At 32.8% G+C, this 19,549-nt stretch overlaps 1 protein-coding gene across 1 annotated transcript in view; it reads left to right on the top strand.

The window, feature by feature from the left end:
* The window catches only part of STPG2 (sperm tail PG-rich repeat containing 2), a 554,539-nt gene that overhangs the window by 227,775 nt on the left and 307,215 nt on the right, over positions 1 to 19,549 (top strand). Inside the window, exon 12 of the mRNA XM_031941927.1 lies at positions 139 to 298. Coding sequence (XP_031797787.1) covers positions 139 to 298 — 160 coding nt within the window. The remainder of the gene's footprint in view (positions 1 to 138; positions 299 to 19,549) is intronic.

Here is a 19,549-nt window from a genome sequence, read left to right as displayed (position 1 = left end):
GGCTGGTTCTCTACCTCCCTTGTCTTCATTCTTACCTTTTTCACATACATCTAGGAACATCAGATCCTGCAGTTAATGAAAAATTTTGTTATATATTATAAGATGCTTATGTATATTATTACAAATTTCATTTTTCAGGATGTTCCACCACCAGGCCACTATGACATTCAAAAATCATTTGAGAAATCATATGGCAGACCTAAATACATGCCACCTCGGACCTGTATCGCCAGAATAAAGCATAACTCTTTCCTTAGTTCAGCTCCTAGAAGTTTTGAGATAAAGAAAGATGGACCAGGTAAGATCATTATATGTCTTTAAAAAACTGTAATTGGAAGTGCTATAGAAGATTCTTCTCTGTCTTCTTTCTTTTAACATATTTTCATAAGTTGATTATTGAATAATTAATTTATTTTTTTCTTTTTAAATTTTATGTTTTTTCTAATTACATGTAAAACAGTCTTTAACATTTTTTAAAACATTTTTTTAGTTTCAAATTCTCTTCCCTCCCATTTGCTTCCCTTCCTGCTCCTTCATCTGTGGTCATACAGAACATACTTTTATATTAACTATGTTGCAAAAGAAAACACAAACCCAAAAAATCCAAGAAAAAAAAACAATGTTAAAATAAAGATTTGCTTCACTCTTTACTCAGACTCCATCAGTTCTTTCTCTAGAAGTAGATAATAAAATTTTCAACATTAAGTCCTTCAGGAATTATTTTAGATCATTGTATTGCCAAGAACAGCTAAGTAATTCACAAATGATCATTGTAAAATATTGTTACTGAGTACAATGTTATTCTAGTTCTGCTCACTTGACTTTGCATCACATTTATATGTCTTTCCAGGTTTTATAGAAACCGTTCTCATCATAGTTATTAACTTTCTACTGTGCTTTACACATGATTAAGAATATACATGTTTTCTATGTTACATTACATTGAAATAACTGTCGGTGGGAAATGTCAGTTTTTTAGATAGATAGAAATTACTTATTCAATAGAATTGATCCCATATTTTGAAATTATTATTCAGTAGTAAAAGTATGAATTTGCCTGAGGATGTTTGCCTTTTTTATGTCACCGGATGAAGATGCTAATGTAAAAGCTGATAGAAAAAAAGGGTAATTTCAATTTTTAAGTTTTGCAATGTTATTGTAAATGTATTGAAGTAATGAAATTGTTGTCAAGGTCTTAGAAATGGAATGAACCAAGATGGTGGAGTAAAATCAGGAAGCTGTTCAAGTTCTCCCAGTTTCTCTTGAAAATCATAGGAAACCAAGCCTCTGAACAGAGTCTGATGGAATAAATCTACTCTTCAGCTCAAAGTAGACTGACAAAACTTCGAGAAAGGTCAATCTCATTGAAATGAAGAGTGTTCAGCCCAGGTCAGGAAAACTTTGGGAAAGCTGGTGAGAGGCTCTTAATCACAGCAAATCAGCAACTAAGGCCCTAAGTCCTGGTTCAATAGAGAACCAAACCAGTGGAGCAACTTCCAGTCTCAGCTTAGAAGCCAAATTCCAGGAGACCAGGCTGTTTCCTGAACAGAACAGGCAAAGCCATCTCCTATAAACACAAGGAGCCCCTGTGTTCAAAATGAAGGCTCAGAGCTGCACAGAAAGCTTGGGACAGCACCCTCTTTACCCCAGGGTCAGAGCTCAGCCATAAAAGTTTCTTACTTTATAATAACATATAATAACAAAAGAAAATGAAAAAAAATGAGTTAGAAACAAGCAAACAAACAAAAAACCCTTGACCATAGAAAGATACGATGGTGATAGGGCAGACCAAAACACAAACTTAGACTAGGACAGAATGTCTACAGAAGAAATCTCAAAGAATGATATAAATTGGTCTCAAGTCCAAAGTGCTCGTAAAAGACTTAAAAAGGCAAATAAGAGAGGTAGAAGAAAAACTGAGAATGAAAATGAGAAGTATGCATAAGAGAGTCAGCAGTCTGGAAAAGGAAGGAAAAAGCTGGAAGAAAATGTAAAATACCTCATTGGCAAAATGGCTGACCAGACAATGTAAAAATTATTGGTCTATAGTTTCAATAGTTTTGTGATAAAGAGAATTACCTGTGCCCAGAGAGAAGACTTTGAGAACTGAATGTGGATCCTAATATACTATTTTCACTCTTTTTGTTTTTGTTTGCATGCATTTTATGTTTTTTCTTTTTTGATCTAATTTTTCTTGTGTAGCATATTTATGGAAATTTGTATAGAAGAATTCACATGTTTAACATATATTGGATTACTTGCTATCTAGGGAAGGGGGTGGGGGAAAGAGAGGGAAAAAATTTAGAACACAAGATTTTGTAAGAGTGAATGATGAAAATTATCAATATATATATATACATACATACATATATTATATATAATGCATTTTACATTTTTTATAATAATATTTTTATAATTTAATTTAAATAATTTTTAAATAATAAAAAATATTTCCCTACCTGAAGGCCATGACCAAAAAAAGAGCCTGCATAACATTCTACAGGAGATCATTAAGGAAAAGTGCCCCAGTATTCTAGGAACAGGAGGGAATATTCATTGAAAGAATCCACTTATCACCCCTGGAAAGAGATCCCACAAGGAAAACCCCAGGGAACATTGCTGCAAAACTCTAGAACTACAATCTCAAGGGAAAAGTACTATAAGCTTCCAGAAAAAAAAATATCAAGGAGCAACAGTAAGGATTACCCAGGATCTGGCAGCTTCTACAATAAAGGATCTGAGGGCTTGGATTACCATATTCTGGAAGGTAAAAGACCTAAAGTCACAACCAAGAATTAGCTACCTGGAGAGATTCAGCTTCACTGAACTCACTATTTGACAAAAACTACTGGAAAAATTGGAAATTAATATGGCAGACATTAGGCATTGACCTACATCTAACACCATATACCAAGATAAGATCAAAATGGGTTCATAGTTTAGACATAAAGAGTGATATTATAAACAATTTAGAAGAACATAGGGTAGTATACCTCTCAGATCTATGGAGAAGGAAGGAGTTTGTGACCAAAGAATTGAAGCTCATTATTGAACACAGAATGTATAATTTTGATTATATTAAGTTAAAAAGGTTTTGTACAAATAAAACTAATACAGACAAGATTAGAAAGGAAGCAAAAATTTGGGAAAACATTTTTACTTTAAAGAGTCATGATAAAGGCCTCATTTCTACAATATAGAGAGAAGTGTAAGGAACTCGAATTTGTAAGAATTCAAGCCATTCTCCAACTGATAAATGGTCAAAGGATATGAACGAATAATTTTCAGATGATGAAATTAAAGCCACTTATAGTTATATGAAAAATGCTCTAAATCACCATTAATTAGAAAAATGAAAATTAAAACAGTTTTGAGATACCACCTCACATTTCTCAGATTGGCTAAGATGACAGGAAAAGATAATGATGAAATGGAGAGGATGTGGGAAAACTGGGACACTAATACATTGCTGGTGGAGTTTTGAAATTATCCAAGTATTCTGGAACTATGTCCAAAAGACTGTAAAACTGTGCATATTCTTTGACCCAGCAGTGCCATTATTGAGGCTTTATCCCAAGGAAATCACAAAGGGGGAAGAAAGACCCACATGTGCGAAAACATCCATAGCAGCACTTTTTGTGGTAACAAAGAATTAGAAAAGGAGTAGATGCCCATTAATTAGAAATGGCTGAACAATCCATGATACATGAATGTAATGGGATATTATTGTTTTATAAAAAATAATGAACAAGTTGATTATAGAAAGGCCTGGAAGAATTTACATGAACTGATGTTGAGCTAAACAAGCAGAACCATTGTACAACACTAATAGTAAGAATATGTGATGATCGACTATGAAATGCTTGGTTCTTCTCAATAGTTCAGTGATCCAAAGCAATTCCAATAGGCTTTGGACAGAAAATGCCATCAGTATCCAGAAAAAGAACTAAGGAGACTGAATGTACATTTTTTGATGCTATGTTCACTTCTTTTTTCTGTTTTTTTCTCTCTCCCATGGTTTTTCCCTTTTGCTCTGATTTTTCTCTCCCAATATGATTCATAAAGCAATATGTATTACAAACAAATAAACTTACTACAATAAAGAAAAAAAATAATGTCAAGGAAGGATTTATTCTTGGAATTAAAGGAGGTAAGTTCGGTGGCAGAGATTTGGATTTCTTTATTGGTTTGTCTATTATTAGTTAAAACATCTAAATTAAATTCTCCCGTAATTAATTTTTTTGGGGTTTTATTGAAGCAATAGAGAGTGTTCTTGACTCTACTACTTATGGCTTCTATAATCTTGGGAAAGTGGCTTAACTTCTCTGTCTCCTCATCTGTACAATGATCTTAAAATCTTTTTCTAAAGGAAAAAATGTGCTTTCTAGGGAAAGGTCTTGGAAGAATTTTAAAGAAACTTTAAAATAAAATCAAGTTATCTCAAGGAGTAATAATGGTCTAACAATAAAATCACTATGCCCTTGCCATAAAGAAGAACACCAGAAAATCTCTCCCCCAATATTATCAAATTGCACTGTAATTCAGTAAAATTAGTATTTCAAAAGCAAAACATTGAATTGTAAATAAAAATAATGGCTCTACAAAGGCATCTACCACTGTGTTGTCACTACACAACTAAATCATTACTCTTGGTCTTTCATGAGATTTTAAAGAAAACTTCCTTTTCATCAGTTTTAAATTACACATGTATGTACATATCTATATTCTGCCAAGAAAATGAGACTATGTGCTAAGACACTGATTCTCGAACAGTGAGTTTACTTTTTCCCTATCTTTCTGGAATTTTCACCATATTGCCAGTATGAAAGCCCATTTTTAGTTGAAATTTAATTAAACCCTTGTCGCTTTCTCTTCCCTGCCCCTCCCCTCTGCAGCTGTTGCCACTTATTTTTATTATGCTTGGATTCAGTTTTCCTGGGAACTGGTGCCTAATCCCTCCAACATCAATTATCACTGTCACCTACCTCTCTCCTATCTTCTTACCACAAGAGGGGCAGAACCTTGTTCAGTTTAAGGAAAGCTCCAGGAACCCAAACTCGTGAACAATGTTCACTCAGAAGTCTGTGATAAGTTTCATATGAATTTAAGTTTTCTAGCAGCTGTTCATTCATTCATTCATTTATCCATTTGTTTGTCCATTAAATTATAATATTTATTGAAAACATGTAAATCGGTGAGATAAATGAAAGATTCTGAGGTTCATATGCCCTCTCTTTTTAAAAATAATGTTTTCCCCAATTACTTGTAAAAATAATTTAAAAAAAGACGTTGGGTTCTAAATTCTATTGTCTTTCCTTTCCCTCCCTCTGTGAGATAAACAGTCTGGTATAGATTATATATTTGTAATTATGTGACAAATTTCCATATTAGTCATTTTGTATAAAAAGACTAAAGAAATAAAGAAACAGAAAGAAGGAAGGAAGGAGGGAAGGAAAAAAATAGTATGCTTTAATCTGCAGTTAGACAACAGTTCTTTCTCTGGATCTATGAATTTAGATAGTTTTAATTTATTTGTCTGAAAATTGCCTGTTAATATCTATTGACCATTTATCAATTAGGTTTTGACATATATTCTTATCAATTTGACTGAATTTTCTTTTTATTTGAAAAGTGAGGTCTTTATCAGAGATACTTGCTGTAAAAATTCCCCATTTCTGCTTTCCTTCTAATTTTGGTTAGTGTGTCTGTGTGTATGTGTGCATGTGGTGTGCACATGTGCACATATAAAATCTTTTTAATTTAATATAATCAGAATTGTCTATTTTACATTTTTGTAATACTCTCTATCTCTTGTTTTGCCCAGATTCTCTTTTCCACATATCTGACAGGTAATCTATTCTGTATGTGTAACTCATGTGCCTATTTTGATCTCATTTTGGTATAAAGTATGAGATGATTATCTATATATAGTTTCTGTTATACTGTTTTCTAGTTTTCCTAGCCGTTTTTCCCCCAAATAACTTTTAAAAAATCATGTTAAGGTAAACTCCATTTATTCCTATGCTCTCATGGTGTTTTTAAAATAGCAATGAGTGTGTTTATCAAAGGTTTTTTCTACATCTATTGAGATAATCATATGATTTTTGTTGCTTTTTAAAATTTATTTATAGCTTAAATTATGCTGCTGGTTTTTCTAATATTGGATCACTTCTGCATTCCTGATGTAAATACCATCTGGTTATAGTATATAATCCTTGTGGTATGTTACTATAATCTACTTGCTAATATTTTATTTAATTTTTTTGCATCGACATTCATTAGGGAAATCACCCTATAGTCACCCCCCCCCTTTTTTTTTTAGCTCTTATCTAAATTTTCTTTTGGAATTCCTTTTTAAACTCTTCTTGGAGTTCTTTTTGAGCCTGAGATTCACATTTTTCTCTGAGGTTTTAATTGTTGTCATTTTGACATTGTTGTCCTAGTCTTACTTTGGGCCTTGATTCTTCATGTCAGTATAATAACTTTCTATAGACAAGTTCTTTTTTTTTCCCCCTCATTTTTTATCTTCTCTATGAAAGTTGGGCTTTGCTCCTGTACTGTCCCAGCTTCTTATTCTAGGAGTCAGGGTCTTAATTGTGAACTTTCACTAGAAAGGACCACCCTGCTGCTGCCCTGAATTGGGTGTGGGGCTTCATTGTTGGTCTCCGCTGGGTGAGGGTTTTGCTGCTGTCCTGCCCCAGAGATGGGGCCTGCTGCTGATTTGTTATGGAGGCAGGGTCTCTCTGCTGGCCACCCTACAGGGCAGCTGCTGGTCAGCAGTAAGGGCAAGGTCTTGATGATGGGGTCTTCACTGGATTGCTGGGCTGGGACTGCTGGCACGTCTCAGGTTTCATGGGTACAGGGACCAGCAACAAACACCACACTTATTTATTTGTACAAATAGTGACCTAGATGATTTTGCAAGAGACAATATCTTTTTTCTGCTAACAGATTTTTCATCAACTTTATCACTGTAACCTTAGGCAAACAATTAAATAGCTCTTTTTTATCAAATGTTCTTTTTTGCAAATTTTGAATTATATTTGCTATGTCTTTAAGTTTTTGTGTGGGTTGTGAAGATTGATTAGATAATAGTACTAAATTACTTGTAGAATCCCTGAAATGGGGCAGAATTATATAGTCTTGCTGTAATCTGAAACATGACATAAGTTAAATGTCATGCCAATATAGGTTTTGAGAAAATTCTGGGAGGGGAAAGTTTTTTTTTTAATTTACAGACATCGTTATATTGTGTTATAATATTTAATTTTTCCAAAGCAACTAATTAAATGATTTTTTTCTTTCATTTTATATATACTTTTATTGGTTACTCAGACCAGACATACAATAGTGAATATACCATTGGAAAGGGATATTTATAATATTTATTAATATAAGCAAACTATTTTATTTGTCATTCTGATTCTGGAAGTGAATAAGAATAGAAACCTTATATACATTTATCAACATTTAATTCCCTGATATTATAATATATATTTTATTTCTTTTGGATTATTTGTAAATATGTTCTTTCCTATAAAAATATTTCAGTAATTTTTAAAACTTCGCAATCTCTGTAAGACACACATTGCACAATCTGATTAGATGAGCAGGGATGATTCACTTAATATATGTTTTAATAGGTCATTAAAGTGGACTTTCATTTTGAAACTGTTTTAAGTTTAGTTAATCAAGTTTTGTATACTCGTGTCATATTAGATCTTTCTAATTGGATCATTCATCATTATTATTGATTTTTAAGTTAAGTTTTCTGGTTGATAAATCTTACAAGCCCTTATTGCTCCCTTTGAATATTATATGTGATCTATTGTCGTCTTTCTCTATAGAAATGAGAAAAGATCTTTATTCTGACATTTCCATTTTATATTCTTAATGAAATCTGATCAGGAAAGTACTTTATGCTCTTTAAAAATCAATGCTACATAAATAAAATATACAAAAGTTATAGCTATATGTGATCTATATTTTATTCTTATATTTTTAATTGATGCATTTGAGCTTCATTTCATGTTCTAAGATATGAATTGTTTTAAATTTTTTATTTTATTTTATTGGTATATTATGTTTCCATTTTCAGGAAAAGATGGTTTTTTCAACGTTTATTTTTGCAGGATTTTGATATCCAACATTTTTTTTTTCATTCTCTCCCTTGTATCCTTCTCCAAGATAATATGCAAACTGATATTGGTTATAGAAATACAATCATTTTTTAAAACATTATTTCCATATGATTTATGTTAAGAAAGAAAAATAAAAACAAAAGGGAAAAACCATGACAAAGTGCTTTGTGTTCTTTCAACAACAACAAAAGGTAAAGAAAATAGTGTTCTTTGATCCACATTCAGTCTCCTTAGTTCTTTCTCTGGCTGCAGATGCCATTGTTGAACAAATGTGAATAGTTAATTAGGAACTATGTTTCATTCTTTTCTTCTTTATTTCAGAATCAGGCAGGTTAATTTTGGTTCGAATTGATTGTAGAAGACACTCATGGGAAATACAATGGGAAAGTTTAGAGAGTTCTTTCCTTGAGTTCCTGAAAAGGGGATAATGGTGTAGATGATCCCTTGAAGATACTTCTTTTCTGAAGATAATGAAAACTTTTAAATTTTCATTATTTCAGAGCTTTTTGAGTCTCAATTTACTTAAAAATTTTCAAAGAAGGTTTATATCAACTTGTGACCAGGATCTTCAATTCTTTTTTGTAAGAAACCTATTTCCAGTGTCTACTTTTCTTCTATTCTTGTTTAAATTGATTGTTTCCAGTCCCTTTTTCAAAGGAATTATCACAGTTGCTTCTATAACATATGAAAATTGTTATTAAATTTATTCATTCTTAGACTCAAATATACCTTATTGTATATACTTTCCATAAAGGACATTTCTGAAATTTTTAATTCTATTTTGCTCTATTATGGCATATGTAAATATTATAAATGTATATGCATATTTGTCATATATAATATTTTAGTTTATAATCTAATCCTATTACTATAGCTCCCAATAAATAGTATAGAATATATGTAAACAATTCAATTCTGAACTTAAATTAGAAGAAAAAAAGAAAATAAACCACAAAAATGGCACTATCAGAAATCATAATTTTTGTTAATTAACTGATATAAATTTTTTCAGAAAACAATTTCATAAATAATCTTAGTGAGCAAGCATATATTCTATATATAACTCTGTGACCTTGGTCAAATCACTTAACCCTGTTTGACTCACTCATCTGTAAAATGAATTAGAGAAGGAAATGGCAAACCATTCTAGAATCTGTGCCAAGAAAACACCAAATGGGGTCATGAAGTGGGTCATGAACCACTGAACAACAACAGTTCTGTAATGTATTTCTATAGAAACAGAATCATCTCAATATTGACATTCTCATTATAAATGGAACCAGAGGAAACAAAATTGGAGAGACAGAAGAGTTTATGGAATTGGTTTTATAATAGACCCAAAGGCAACACTAAATCTTATTTTATGGACTCTATGGTCCTCTCTTAATGAACTTATTCTTTGGTTATCTTCTTGCTTACCAGCAAGATACCAGGGCCTTTTGGGTGTTGATTCTCTTAATAGAATGTAAACTTGAGACCAGAGACTCTTTGGGTTTTTCTATTTGAATTTCTATTTGAATCCCTGGTACTTGGCACAGAATGAAGATTTAATAAATAATTTCGAATTTAATGAATGATTTCTATTCCATTCATTTAGTACTAATATGTATATTTATGAAAGTCATAATAATTTAAAATAATTGTAGTCTTTCCACTATCATTAAGTGGTGAAAAAGCAATGAAAATCTGCAAAGAATTCAATATTACCTATAAGGTTAAGTCAATGTGCATTCTAAAATTCTATAACTTTGAAGCAAAGCCAAGAAATGACAAGAAAAATGAGAAATGCATGATTTGAGAAAAAAAGAATGAGAAAATGTTCATATTTTAATATCATAAATCATGTTTTTGAGAAAAGAATTTGTAAGCAATGAATATGATATATATATATATAAATATAAAATGCCATATTTATATAAATGACATAATTTATACTTTAATAGATAGGAAAAGTATTCTTAATAATATGATAGTTGTCCCTTGAACTATTATCTCTGTACAGTCATATCACTGGTTTGTCAGAACAAAGATGAAATTAATAAAAAAGAATAATTAAAAAAATAAAAAGAATGATAGAAAATGTTGCATACAATTGAAACAATTTGATTCTAAACTTAAATTAGTAGAAAAAAAGAAAATAGGCCACACAAATAGCACTATCAGAAATCACAATTTTTGTTGATTAACTATTATAAATCTTTTCACAAAAAATCTCATAATCTTAGTGAGCGAGTGTTTGGTTTATTTGCAAAGTTGCAGAGAAATGATTGATAATACTGTTTTAAAATATAAACTATTTCATCAACTCTCACAAAGGACTAGGGTTGTTTAAAAGCAATATCAAAAACAGTGGAAAGTAAAAGAAAAGACAAGAGATCGATCTAAGATAATATTTTACAAGTATATTTAAATAAACAAAAAAGTGACTCAATACATTTATGATTACTAAATTGTATATCAATTTTCTAATAAATACAAAATTTAGATGCTAGTCAATTGTACATATTCTTGATGAGACATTTTAAAGTGATATTTAACAATGGAACACTTTTTTATCATTTCATAATTAAAAGATGTAGAAAATGTGTGATGTCATTGTACTCCTAATGAAAAAGCACTTAATTCATTAGCGCAAAATGCTGTCTAAAGACCCTTTCCACTAGGATATCTCCCATTTAAATAAAAATTATTCCAGATTTTTTAAAAAACTCAACAGAAATAATTTTGTTCAATAATCCTAAAGAAGATCATCAGACAAAGTATAAAATAAGGAAATGTGTTTTGGCTAAAGGTGGTCACTGTTGAAATTGGGGAGTTTCAATTTACAACAAAAGTTGAAGAGAAAGGTCTATGGATGGTGAAACTTGTGCTCTTGTTTGCAGATGACTTTGTGCCAATTGTATTATGCAATGGAATGAGCCACCTGAATGGAATCCACAAATAGTCCAAAGGAGTTTATCCTGACCATTCACACAGAAAAGACCAAATGAATGAACAACACCTTTCCCCCTTCATTATGACATAATTTTGATGGCATAAGAGTCAATCAATTAGTACATATGTACACTTATACACAGATGTACATATCTGTCTGTGTATCTGTCTGTCTGTTGGTATTTTGTCTGTCTGTCTGTTTGTCTCTCTGTGTATGTATCTTTTGAATCTATCTAGGAGGGGAGAACCCTCAGTTTTCCTCGACAAAAGAGAAACAATTGCTATTTACTCTAAGCCAGTCAGGGCCCAAACTATGGCTAAGCGAAGTTTGGTCAGGCAGTGGAGCCAGAGTGATTTAAGGTATAGTCCTAGAGCATAAACCCCAAGATATGAGGTTTCAGCAGAGCACCTACAGGTAAGGGGTGTGATACTCTTGAGTGGCCATAGGGAAGGGAAGAGAAAGAAGAAAGAAAAAGAAGAGAAACAAAGAGAGGAGAAAGGGAGAGGAGCTATGTTGCCCAACTGGGCAGTTGCAGTTGGGTCTCCAGTGGTACTGCTCTTGCCCCTACTCACAGAGGTGATTGTTTGTCCTTCAGTCTCACAAAGGACCATGACATTAGGGAGGTAATACCATGACATGCAAGAGAATTTGGTTGACATGAAGGAGAGCCATGTGGTCACCAGTTTTCTCTTTTCTCCTCTGGAGTTATCTAATAAATTGATTTTTTTGGACTGGGTAAAAGCGGCCATCCTCTGCCTCATTTCTTTTTATAAAGTTAATTAATTTATTTTTAATACACATTGCTTTTATGAATCATGTTGAGAAAGAAAAATCAGAACAAAAGGGAAAATCCATGGAAGAGGAAAAAAAATCAGAAAAAAGAAGTGAACATAGCATGTTTTGATTTACATTCAATCTCCATAGTTCTTTTTCTGGATGCAGTTAGTATTTTCTATCCAAAGTTTATTGGGATTGCTTTGGATCACTGAACCCACTGAGAAGAACCAAGTCTTTATAGTGGATCATTGCACATTCTTACTATTATTGTGTATACTATATATAATGTATTCCTGGTTTCACTTGTTTCACTCAGCACAAGTTCATGTAAATCCTGATAGGCCTTTCTAAAATCAGCTTGTTCATCATTTTTATAGAACAATAATAATCAATTACTTTAATATATCATAACTTATTCAACCATTTCCCAATTGATGGGCATCTACTCATTTTCCAATTCTTTGTTACCATAAAAAAGGTTGATACAAATATTTTTGTACATGTGGGTTCTTTTCCTTCCCTTATCTTATGATTTCCTTGGGTTTCAGACCAAGTAATGACACTGCTGGATCAAAGAGCATGCACAGTTTGGGCATAGTTCCAAGTTGTTCTCCAGAATGGTTAGATCAGTTCACAACTTCGCCAACAATGTATTAGTATCTCTTTCCAACATTTATCATTATCTTTTCCTGTCATCTTAGCCATCCTGATTGGTGTGAGATGGTATCTCAGAGTTGTTTCAATCTCTGCTTCTTTTCTTACCTAGCCTAAATCACTGATTGGACATTGTATCAGTCAAATTGAGACCTGTTAAGGACTTTAGCTTAAAAAGGCAAGATCTCCCAATGTATCCAAGACCATCTAAGGTCATCCTTATCTATATCTTGCCACTGGAACTACATGATTCTAGAGGAAAAAGTGAGATAGGTAACTTTGCACAATCCTTCCTCACATCAATCCAGTTCATTGTTATGGAATCACCTCCCTGATACCAATTTTGAGAATGAAGGACAAAACCTCTCCCTCCTCCTACATATCTATATGTCTGTTTATCTAATTATATATGCTGCAGACAGTTTAGGCAGACATTAATTTGGACCCAGATTTGAACAGGAGGAGAACAGGTTGAATTTCCTTTAGGAAATTCCAAGGTTTCTTTGATGATCCCAATTATTTCCCAGAAACAAAAGTATTTTTTAAATATTAAAATTTTTATTGTGGTTGCTGTATGGTTGCAAGGCATAAAATTCAACAGGATCTGAGGAATTAAATTTTAAGATCACATGTAGTGAGTATGAGTAGAAAGTACCATTGAAACAATAAGCAGTATTATGAAGGATGATATTGGGTGCTCAGGTGATGAGAATAAGGTGACAAGTGCACAGAGTGTTTCACTAATACTCTCACATTATTAGGAGAAACTAGGAATGTTGGATTCCACCCTCTGTCATGAACTTATGGAAGGACATGGCCAAAAAAATCACACACAATAGACAAACATATTAAGCTTGTTATCTGAATCACTTGCAGGAACTCCTTGAACAATAATACTAGATCCATTTGAATATATCATAATTAAAGTTAATTGATCATTCATTTCATAGTTACTTTTTAAAAGTTGTATTATATTGTTTATTTCTTAGCATTATAGTCCATTTTACCTTAAGATCTTTACTATTTGCACACGGCCATCTTTTAGTTTATAAGTATATTTAATTGAAAGGCATAAAATTAGTCACAAGAGTTGTTATGGCCCTCAGAACTCATACAGTCCAGTTCATATTTGAAGCAGAAAATTTTCTGTTTACACCCCATCAATATGTAAGGATCTTTAGATGGGGGAACTCATCACCTGAAGCAATCTATTCTATTTTTGGAAAATTCTAATTGTTAGGAAATGTTTTTCTTTTTGCTAAGCTGAAATCTGTGTAGCTTTAAATACTGACCATCTTCTACTACTTCACATTTGTTCAAGACTCTTCTTTTGTTTAGATCTCAGTTTTCTCATATGCAAAATGAGAGACTGGCCTAGACTCAACTCTCAAATCTCTTCCAAATTTAATTTTATGAAATAATTTGAAGACAAAAGCTCTATTTTATGTAAATGTCTTCTATAGTCCAAACATCCTCAGATCCTTTAAACTATTCCATATGACAGTATTTTATCACTCAGTGTCTTGGTGGTTCTATGAGGGTGCTCTAGTTTGATAGTATCTTTCTTAAAGATGATATTAAGAAATTATCAAAATACTAACTATAATCCAAGTAGGTCAGCATACTATAATTTTATGTGTGTTCTCAACATTGTGCTATATTAATAGCGTACTCTAAGATCACATTAGAATCTTTGGCTTCTACATCCTGCTGTTTTTTCATTCTGAACTTTCAATTAACCAAAAATCTCCATTTTTGGATCTTCATTTTGTTATTCCCATATGTACTTTCTACTATTCTGAAAACTGATAAAAACCATACTTTCATTCAAATAGTTGGTAAAAATGTTGAACAGAACCTTCTGGCACTTCAGTATTACATTGGTTCCTTAATCACCACACACATCTCTTTTTCCAACCTTCCTGTTTTTATTGTGAGTACCACCCTTATTAGTCATCCAGGTTCACAACCTTTAGTTTACCCCTAAATTGTCTCACTCTATCACCCCAAACATTCCCATATTCATTCATTATCTCCATAATATCTCTCATATTGATCTTTCCAGGTATACAGCTTCTATATTAATTCAGATCTTCCCACAAGGAATATTGTAATAGCCCACAAATTTTTCTATCTACTTCTAGTCCCTATGTTTTCCATTACATTTTCAGATGATTTCACAATTAATATTTTAATAAGATTTGACCACACAATTCCCATTATCAGTTATCTTTAGAGATTTCTAATTGCAATAAGGATAAAATGTGAAATACTCAGCTTGGCTTTAAAGGTCCCCACAAAATGGCTCCCTTATTTACCTTTCCAGTCATATTTCATGTATTTCCTCTTATGCTTTATCTATTCCATTCAATATATCTTCTAGCTCTTTCACATACTCCAAATTCTCTCTCATTTCTTTGCATTTCCAAGGTGGTAGTCTCTAATTAAAGTTGTGTTTTAACTTAACAGAAGTGAACCAAGTCATCAGGGGATAGGAAGGTACAATAAAGGATAAGGGTATACAGAAGGCTGTTGACAGATGCTAACAAGAGGAGAGAATTATGGGGGATATGATGGGGGAAAGGGCTAATAAAAGGTTCTCCCACAGAAGTTAGCAAAATTTTGATTGCATTGATTTTCAGAACTTAGTAGGGAGCAGAACAGGATCAATAATAGTCAAGTAAGAAGTCCTACATTAGATTTGGCATATTCAGTTAACACTAAGAAGGTTGATGGATAGATTGCATGAATCCTTCATCCTTTGACATATCAGAGCAGCTAAGCAATTTGAACCCCATTGAGTTTTAGAGAGAGCTGTCAGTGTCCCTCTTAAGCAATGTGCTTTATTGGTTTCTGACCTCTGATATAACAGGCTAGGAGATATCAAGTGTTGGCCAGGGCTATATTTTTCTGCTTCTATCAGTTGCCCTGCTACAGAGTATAGAATTGGACATTTTTAATTGAATTGGCAGATACTCTCTAGGACCGTATGTGGAATGGGTTATGGGAACCATTCTATGGAGAGAGTACTGAGTTGTCCTAGCCACTGCTGGGGAAATAGTGCTCACCAATTAAGGAATTGTTATTTTGTTTTGATGAAATAAACTTTATGTGGTATCTTGGCCATTTTTTGCCCATGAAAGTAACATGGAATCACTTAATAAGAGAAATGACTTCCACTTATTCTTTTCCTTTGAACTTCCAGGTTGCATCACATAACCTTGAATAGTGACCTCTTTTATATGCAGCTGGAGATAGGGTCCTCAACTAGCAGAGCTTTCACCTAGACACTTCATAATTTTTCCTCTTTATATTTCCTCCTTGATTGAGTGAGTGAATCATAACTATTGAGATGAATATGTCTAGACTTAGAAGCAACTATGTGAATTTGAGAAATCTGGAGGTCTTAAATTCACTGAGTAGAGTTGACTAGTGGAAGCATCAGACTGAATGACTACTGGTAGGAGGAACAAGCTCAGGCTTATTATATTGGCAAAAGTCATAGATCATGAATTGCTTGGAGAGTGCCCAGTTAATAAGAAACATGGACTGCCTATTCAGCAATGTCACAGATCAGCCTTTTGATTTATAGCCCAAATACTATATATGCCTTTGTCTAAGTTGGATAAGTAAACATGGCTTATGCCTAGAGATTATGTAAAGTCTAAAGTAGAAAAGTACTTAATGTATAATACAAATCAGGTATGGAACATGTATGTATTCCTTACACACAAAAGAAAAAAAGCTAAAAAGACTCTAAATGTATTAAAGAGTGATTGCATTGAGAAGATTTTAAAAATTCATTCTTTAATACTTTGTTGATTTATATATTCAAGTTTCAGTAAAAACATGTAAATAATTCACAGATCCCTGAAGGGATCTTTAACCAAAGTTGACTTTAACCAAAACTGTCTCATTGACTACAGTTTAATTTTTTCTGTGCATATCCTTCACCATTTAGATCAGGAAAGAAGTTTAGGCCTCTAAATGACTTACAGCAGGAAAGAAGAACATTATCTTTAGAATTGAACTGAGGAATTAAATCATATGTGAAATTGATAGAATGACCAGCTGATCTTGGAATATTGGAAGAAGCTAAGTGTATTTAACTGGACTTAAAAAAAAAGTAGAGTAAGGGGGGGGTTAATTATATAGAAAGTTAGTATTCATAAAAATGTAACCTGTACAAAATGACTTAGTGCTGTGTGTACAATTTTACTGGTGCCTGGCCATGAAGTGAAAGTCTTCCTTTTAAAAAATGAGTTATAATTCCATAAATCTGAATGGTTTCAAGGAAACAACACAGAAGTTTTTTTGGGAGGAAAAAAAAAGAAAGACATTGATAAGTGTCCAGAAAAGGATAACTAGGCTGATGAAAATCTTTAGCTCATGTAATAATATAGACATTTTTTGATGAAGTAGGCACATTTTGCCTAGAGAAGAGAAGATTTGGATGGGAAAGGAAACAAGACTTGATAGCTCTGTTTAAGAGTCTGAAGGGCTATCATGTGGAATATACATTAGATTTTTCCCGTTTCTTACCAGAGAGAAGAGTCAGAACAGTAACTTAAAGGTACAAACAGGCGAGTTTAGACTGATATCAGGAAGAATGTCTTTGCAATGAGAACTGTGTAAAAGCAGAATGTGCTACCTCTATAGGTAGAGATTGGACTATCCCTTGTCAGATATTTTATAGTGGGGATTCATTTTATGTCTGATTTGTACTGTCTGACCACTGTGGTTCTTTCCTTATTTTAAATTCTTTTGTCCTAATAATAAATATATTGCTAGAGGAGCTGAATTGGTGTCAATTATCACATTCTTGCTCTCATGAAAAGAAGAAAGGAGTTGCTGAAAAATTGAAGGACATCATAACTTAGAAGTAAAAACAAAGTCGGGGAGGTGGTCAGAAACTACAAGATACATAGAACATTTGGCCATCATATATTGCAGTGTTAATGATAAGTACTTACAAAATAGCTTTCATGAAAATAATTGCCGTTTATGAGTCAGTATTGATTGCTGAGAGTGAAATAATAGAGATATTCTATGAAGAACTTGAGAAAAGCTTTCAAGTCAAATCAAGATACATTCCAATACTTGGAAACTTCATTGTAAAGGTAGGAAAATGTGAGATTAGAAAGGAAATATATCGAAAGTATGATCCATTAAAAAGAAATGAAATCAAACGCTAGTAGATTACAGTTTTGGTCCCAATTAGAATCTCATTAAGTGATTACATTACTTGTATTTACAGTACATATTTCTGTTGGACTGGAACCAATGATTATATTTTACTTAAGTATAACTTTGAGTAGTGTGAATTTGAATGGTTGTGATCACTTCATTGGATTCACTATTTATGCTAATTAGGAGCTAGCTAGATATACACAGAAGTCACAAACCTTTATATCTCTAAATTTATTTAAAGAAAAGTTAGTGAGTGTTGAACATGGCAGACAGGAAATGATATCATAAAGAATAAAAATATACTTTATTCTAATAGCACCTCCTGACCTCCCTCCAATCCCAGATGAACTTGTGAAAAATTATGGACAATTGTCTCAAAGGATGGGCTGGCATGGTGAGATGGTGTTCTATTATCAATAAAGGAAAATTTTGAATCAGTGATGAATCACAGGTCCTATAGAATATAAATGATGAAAGGAGAGAGAGGGAGAGAGAGAGAGAGAGAGAGGGAGAGAGAGAGAAGAAGAAGAAGAAGAAGGAGGAGGAGGAGGAGGAAGAGGATGAGGATGATAGGTGGGAGAGGAAGTGAGAGAGGGAGGGAATAAGGGAGAGGAAGAGAAAGAGAGGGAGCAGGGAGGGGGAGGAAAGGAAAATAGTAATACTGGGAGGAATTAGGAAAAACCTCTTGACTTTATAGGAGGAAACACTGAAGAAACCTTGGGGCTGAGGTGCATAGTAGACAGCGGGGGAAGGGGTGGACAGGATAGGAACAGGAAGCATCACAGAGACCTGTTTGACTAAATAGATTGTGAAAGTTTATTAACATAGCATCGGCTTGGAAATGTAAGTCAGATCTGATTTGTGTAAAAGACTAAATTGAGGAGTTTGCAAAATAATTTTCTTCTAGGAGGTATATAGGATCACTGAGACTTCTTGAATGGACCTTTTTTTAGGCATATAAACTTGTAAGCTCTGTAAAGGATGGAATGGAGTGGAGAGAAGCAACAATCTACTACCCATGGTTGTCATCCTAGAGAAGGGTGGTGAGGGCTGGAGTGAGGATGTGGCCATGTGAGTGATAAGATGGATGTCAGAAATATATATAGAAGTGACATCTAGACAAGATTTGGCACTTACCAGTTGGTGGATCAAGGCTGGGCTACACATAAAATGTTTTCTTCTATATTTTTAGATATTAATAGTTCATAGGTTGTAGATGGATTTTCTAAGCAGCTAACCATCCAGATTTATAGAATTTTATAAAGATTCTGCTATTTCCTTATTTAAGTTAATATTTTGTGTGGATTAGTATTATCCTTTATGGGACATGTTTGTGACTCTCTTAAATAACATTTTACTACCAAGTATATTTTCCCTAACCTTGCATTGTTTATAAGAATTATTCAAGTAGTCTTTATAGAGAATTGAAGATATACAATGTGCTTTTTTTATTAAAATATTTGGAGGATGAATTATATTTTCCTTGTGAGACAGTTTAAGAGAAAAATATTCATTTTAAAGATGATGTTAAAGAATTTTTTATCACCCACAGGAGAGCTTGTCTCCTGAAAAAAAGTTTTTGAAGATTTGAGCTTCTAGAAGAGAAATTTGTTGTCATTCTTACTTCATTTTCATTGTACTAAATAGTGTACTATTTTTTTTAAAAAGTAGGTCCTTCTTTTATTGTAAGGATTTGAAAGAATTGTTTTGTATTCCTTAGATATGATTGGCTCACTATACTATGTGGCACCACATATTTTCACCAAATTTTTGAAAGATCATGGGGCATTGCAATCAGTCACAATTAAAATAGGAAATGGTATAATAATTATCAGCACATGTACATAGAGTA

The sequence above is a fragment of the Sarcophilus harrisii genome, chromosome 6 (assembly GCF_902635505.1).
Source record: "Sarcophilus harrisii chromosome 6, mSarHar1.11, whole genome shotgun sequence".
Classification (NCBI taxonomy): domain Eukaryota; kingdom Metazoa; phylum Chordata; class Mammalia; order Dasyuromorphia; family Dasyuridae; genus Sarcophilus; species Sarcophilus harrisii.
This window is presented reverse-complemented; position numbering and strand designations above follow the sequence as displayed.